Source organism: Tupaia chinensis, unplaced genomic scaffold, assembly GCF_000334495.1.
Source record: "Tupaia chinensis unplaced genomic scaffold, TupChi_1.0 Scaffold145652_1, whole genome shotgun sequence".
NCBI lineage: Eukaryota > Metazoa > Chordata > Mammalia > Scandentia > Tupaiidae > Tupaia > Tupaia belangeri.
In genome coordinates, this window is record NW_006205509.1 from 2,066,867 (window position 1) to 2,071,921 (window position 5,055).

At 58.5% G+C, this 5,055-nt stretch overlaps 1 protein-coding gene across 2 annotated transcripts in view; it reads left to right on the forward strand.

The window, feature by feature from the left end:
• NCKAP5L (NCK associated protein 5 like) overlaps positions 1-5,055 on the forward strand; it is an 18,848-nt gene that overhangs the window by 9,375 nt on the left and 4,418 nt on the right. Inside the window, exons 8-9 of one of the 2 annotated variants that reach the window (XM_006168195.3) lie at positions 2,000-2,113; positions 3,065-4,943. In XM_006168195.3, the coding sequence (XP_006168257.1) occupies positions 2,000-2,113; positions 3,065-4,943 (1,993 nt within the window). Of the gene's footprint in view, positions 1-1,999; positions 2,114-3,064; positions 5,031-5,055 lie in introns of both variants that reach the window. The other variant, XM_006168194.3, reaches the window with a different exon arrangement.

Consider the following 5,055-nt stretch of genomic DNA (forward strand, 5'->3'; position numbering starts at 1 on the left):
CCTAAATGAATTCTGTGATTTCTTGGGGTTTGGGGCAATAGGTTTGTCTTTCCCAGAGGGAGCATGACATGATGGAAAGAACATGAACCTTGGCCTCAGGTAAACTTGGGTTGGATCTCTAACTTAGCTACTTAGCTGTGTGACCTTGAGCAAACTAACTAGGGTTTTTCCTTATAAACGGGGATAAAAGTCCTTCTGCCCCTGGCTATTGTGAGCATGAGATGAGATCTAGGGCTTGGCCCATAGGAGATGGTGGGTAATGGCAACTATCTGGTCATGAATGTGACTCCCAAGCCCTGCCCTGCTAGGATGTAAGTGCCCTTGAGCCGATGCCAATTAAGCTGGATTTTTTTTTTTTTAAAGAAGTTTTTGTCTTGGGAGCGTTTGCTCACAGGGTGTGGTGTGGGGGAGAGACAGACACAGTGAGAAGGAAAGACCTCACCCCCCAGGGGGATGGCCATGCTGCAGTCCCTTTTCCTCCATTCTCCTCCCAGGATTTTGGGCACGCATACACACGTGCTGGAGTGATTTTCAAGCCACTGGGTCCAGCACTCAAATCACAGTCAATCAGTGGGAGTCCAGTGACGTAACCGCTATGCCATCTGCTGGTCCCTAATTAAGCTGTTCTTGTGTACAGCACCTTTGCCCATACACATGGAGTTGGACTGAATCATAAGGCCCTGTTTAAGGTCTGTGACCTGTGACCCTGGGAGGCTAGCACTGCTGGGAGCCAAGGCAAGTCTCAGGCAGCTGTGTGACATAGCGGAATGCCACAGTGCTGTCCAAAAGTCTGTGGGAGCCATCAGAGATGGGCTAGGGAAGGTTTCTTTAAGGAGAAGACATAGGATATGGGCCAGCTGCTCAGCTTGGCTGGGGCAGAGAATGTGAAGGGACAGTGCGATAAAGCTGGAGACAGCATCAGGGGAGAGCCAGCAGGCTGGGCCTAGGGTTCACACTGGTTTCCATGGGCAGTGGGCAAGTCTAAGCGGTTTTGAACACAAAGATTCTTTAGAAGAAACAATATGGGACCAGCAGTTGGCATAATGGCTATGTCACTGGACTTCCATGCAGTCGACTGTGGTTCAAGTCCCGGACCTGGTGGCTTAAACTCATGCTGGGTGCATGTTCGTACATGCCCAAGATCCCAAGAGGAGAATGGAGAAGGGATTGCAGTGTGGCCATCCCCTCTGGGGTGATTTCTCGCTTTCTATCTCTGTCTCTCTCTGTCTTTCTGGCGAGCACACACACCCTATAGCAAAATCCTCTCCAAAAGAAACAAAGAAAAAGATACCTGAGGCCTCCTTGTCCATGGGAGAAGGAAAGGCCACCAAACCAGGTCAAGGAGACAGATTGAAATGCTGGCAGCATGCAGGCCAGAGCTGCGAAGATCTGCACAGAGGGCTGGCTGTGGGGGCCAGAGCAGAGACAGAGAGCCGCTGTAGAGACAGGGTCCAGGGGAAGCAGAGGGAGTTAGAGCTGGCTCATATCAACTGAGGAGCCTGGAAGAAGGAAATCGCCTTCTCAGGGACTGAGAGGGAAAGGGCCCTTGATTAAATCCTCCCTTTGCAGTGCTTGAAGTAGGTGTTTCTGATGACGCTGGGTAGGAAAGACAAATGATAACTCCCGCCATCTTTTTCCTAAGACCGCTAGCCTCAGCCATCCCTGCGATCCTCTAGGACTGGTGGTCAGAGCAGGAAGAGCCTTCCCCTTTGTGATGGGGTGGGAGCAGCACCGAAAAGCAGAGCAGTCCTGCAGCTGAGATGGGCACCGGGGTTAGACCTGGCTCTGCTACCCGGGCTTGTGCGGCCTTCAAATCTGCCTGTGCCTTCACCTCCTGAGGCTCCTCTTGCCAGCACGTGGGAGTAGCAGGTGCTAGAGTGGCACCTTGGGCCAGGAGACATCCCTGAAAGAACAGTCCTAGGTGGGAAGGCCTGGTTTTATGAGGGATAGGAACCTGGGCCAGACAGCAGCAGGGCTAATTCTGCCTCTCCCTCTGCAGATCCCACTTACCCCGCTCCAGCCACCATCAGAACCGCCAGCCTCCCCTTCCCTGAGCTCCGCAGAAGGACCGGCCACCTCACTGCCTCTGGGGCGCTGTGCTGGGCAGAGAGAGGTAGGAGGGCTGGGTTAGTGGCCTGTGTCCGCTCTGGCTAGAGGCTAGTCAGTCGATACTTCACGGCTGTTTCCTAACGAGTCCCGGGGGAAGGGCTGTTTTGAGTGCACAGACTCTTGTCCAGGCTGGGAGTGTGAGCCTTCGGCTGTCAGCCTCATACCAGGAAAACATCCCCACCCCCAGCCAGCGGCCCTCTGAGCAAACACATTAGTAATGTCATAGGAGTCATCGTTAACACTTGCTGAGCTCTCGCTCTGCCGTGCACCGTGCGGCACACCTTGGGTCTCATTTCTTGCATTTTATGAGTGTAAACATAATGACTGTCCCATTTCACAGATGACGCAGTGAAGCTTACAAGTCAGATAACTCACTGAAGGTCATATAGCAAGGTGGAACTGGGACCTGACTGTCCAGTCAAGAACCAGAGCCTCTGTAGTTAACCGGGACATGCTATACCCAAGGGGCTGGGTAACGGCAGGGAGGGGAGGTGTGGAATACCCCTGTCTCCTGCTGGGGATCAGAGCTATGGACTCGGCTCTCTGACCTGGGAAGGCCTGGGCTTGCCTGCAGTGACTGCCTTGGGACTTGGCCACATCATACCCCCTTCTTGAGCCTGAAGGCTAGGCCTCCCTTCCTTGGGACAACCATGGAGGTCAGAGATGTAGGTCAACCCTGCTGATCCAAATAATAGTGGAGAGTGGGGAGCTGGGATGACCGAGAAGGGGGTATGGGGAGCCTACCCAACCCTGAGTATGCCAGGAAGAGTTGGGGTCACCAAGGTTGAGGGACCCTTAAGGAAGCTGAACCACAATGTCCCCAAAGCTGTGAATTCATTCTAGGGACAAACAGGCCAGTCCTGGGCCTGACTAACGCAGCCGAGGGCCTGAGCCTGGGCTGGGGGCAGGGTTCCAGCTACACTTGGTCTCCTCCTCATGCCATTTTCCCCCCAAGGTGTGTTGGGAGCAGCAGCTGCGGCCAGGAGGCCCAGGCCCCCCGGCCACCCCACCCCCAGCACTGGATGCCCTGTCCCCGTTCCTTCGGAAGAAAGCCCAGATTCTGGAGGTGCTGAGAGCCCTGGAAGAGACTGATCCCTTACTGCTGTGCTCACCCGCCACCCCCTGGCAGCCTCCCGGCCAGGGTCCCATCTCCCCTGAGCCCATCAATGGTGAACTGTGTGGCCCACCCCAGACTGAACCCGCACCCTGGGCCCCCTACCTGCTTGTAGGCCCTGGTAGCCTAGGAGGCCTGCTGCGCTGGGAGCGCCTTTTGGGAGGCCTCGGGGAGGAAGAGGGTACTGGGCGGCCCTGGGGCCCTAGCAGGGCCACCCCCCAGGCCCAGGGTACCAGCTCTGGCCCACACTGTGCCCCAGGCAGCAGCTCCTCCTCATCTTCTGATGAGGCTGGTGACCCTAATGAGGCTCCCAGCCCTGACACCCTTCTCGGGGCCCTGGCCCGCAAACAGCTGAACCTGGGCCAGCTGCTTGAGGATACGGAGTCTTACCTACAGGCCTTCCTGGCTGGGGCTGCGGGCCCACTCAATGGGGACCACCCAGGTTCTGGACAACCATCTTCCCCAGACCGGGGACCCCCACAGCTGTCTAAGCCCAAAGGCCTCCCCAAGTCACCTTGGGGTGGGGGTACCCCAGAGGCCCACAGGCCAGGCTTTGGTGCTACCTCAGATTGCCAGGGGCCCCTCCCCTTCCTCAGCATGTTTGTGGGTGCAGGGGATGCCCCACTGGGCTTACGGCCTGGCCACCCCCACTCCTCATCTCAGGTGAAAAGCCAGCTCCAAATTGGTCCCCCTTCTCCTGGGGAAGCCCAGCAACCCCTTCTGCCCTCTCCAGCCAGAGGTCTCAAGTTCCTAAAGCTGCCTCCAGCCTCGGAGAAGGTCCCCAGCCCAGGAGGCCCCCAGCTCAGCCCCCAGCTTCCACGGAACTCCCGGATCCCCTGTCGGAACAGTGGCTCAGACGGCAGCCCCTCCCCACTGCTGGCCCGCAGGGGTCTGGGCGGAGGAGAGCTGTCCCCAGAAGGGGCTCAGGGTCTGCCCACCAGCCCTTTACCCTCCTCCACAACCCCAGACTCCACACAGCTCAGACCCCCGCAGTCAGCCTTGTCAGCTTCACTGTCCCCAGGACCAGTGGGGTCTCCCTGCTATGAGAACATCCTGGACCTTTCCCGGAGCACCTTTAGGGGGCCTTCCCCAGAGCCACCCCCATCCCCGCTGCAGGTGCCCACCTACCCACAGCTGACTCTGGAGGTGCCACAGGCTCCTGAGGGACTCAGAAGCCCTGGAGTCCCCCCCAGCCCTTGCCTTCCAGAGTCCTGCCCCTACGGGATCCCCCAGGAGAAGAGCTCAGATAAGGCAGGCTCCGAGTCTCCCCATCCCGGCCGCAGGACCCCCAGCGGCTCATCCAAGAAGCCCAGCCAGGGGTCAGGGCGGCGGCCAGGGGACCCTGGCTACACACCTCTGCGGGACAGACTGGCAGCCCTGGGGAAACTGAAGACGGGCTCCGAGGGGCCTTTGGGCCCAGAGAAGAATGGACTGCCAGCTAGGCCTGGCACTGAGAAGGCCCGGGGATCAGGGAGGGGAGGGGAGAGTACTGGAGACATGGTTCTCCCCAGACCCCCTGAGCAGTCAGAAGCTAAGGGGGCCCTGCGGGGAGCAGTGGCCTTAGGCACAAGCAGCCTGAAGCAGCAGGAACCTGGACTTGGGGGGGATCCTGGAGCCCGAGTCTACTCGTCTCACTCCATGGGGGCCCGGGTGGACCTGGAGCCTGTCTCACCAAGGAGCTGCCTCACCAAAGTGGAGCTGGCCAAGAGCCGGCTGGCAGGGGCCCTATGCCCCCAGGTACCCCGTACACCTGCCAAAGTGCCAACCTCAGCCCCCAGCCTGGGCAAGCCTAACAAGAGCCCTCATGGTAGCCCTACCACGCTGCCATCCAA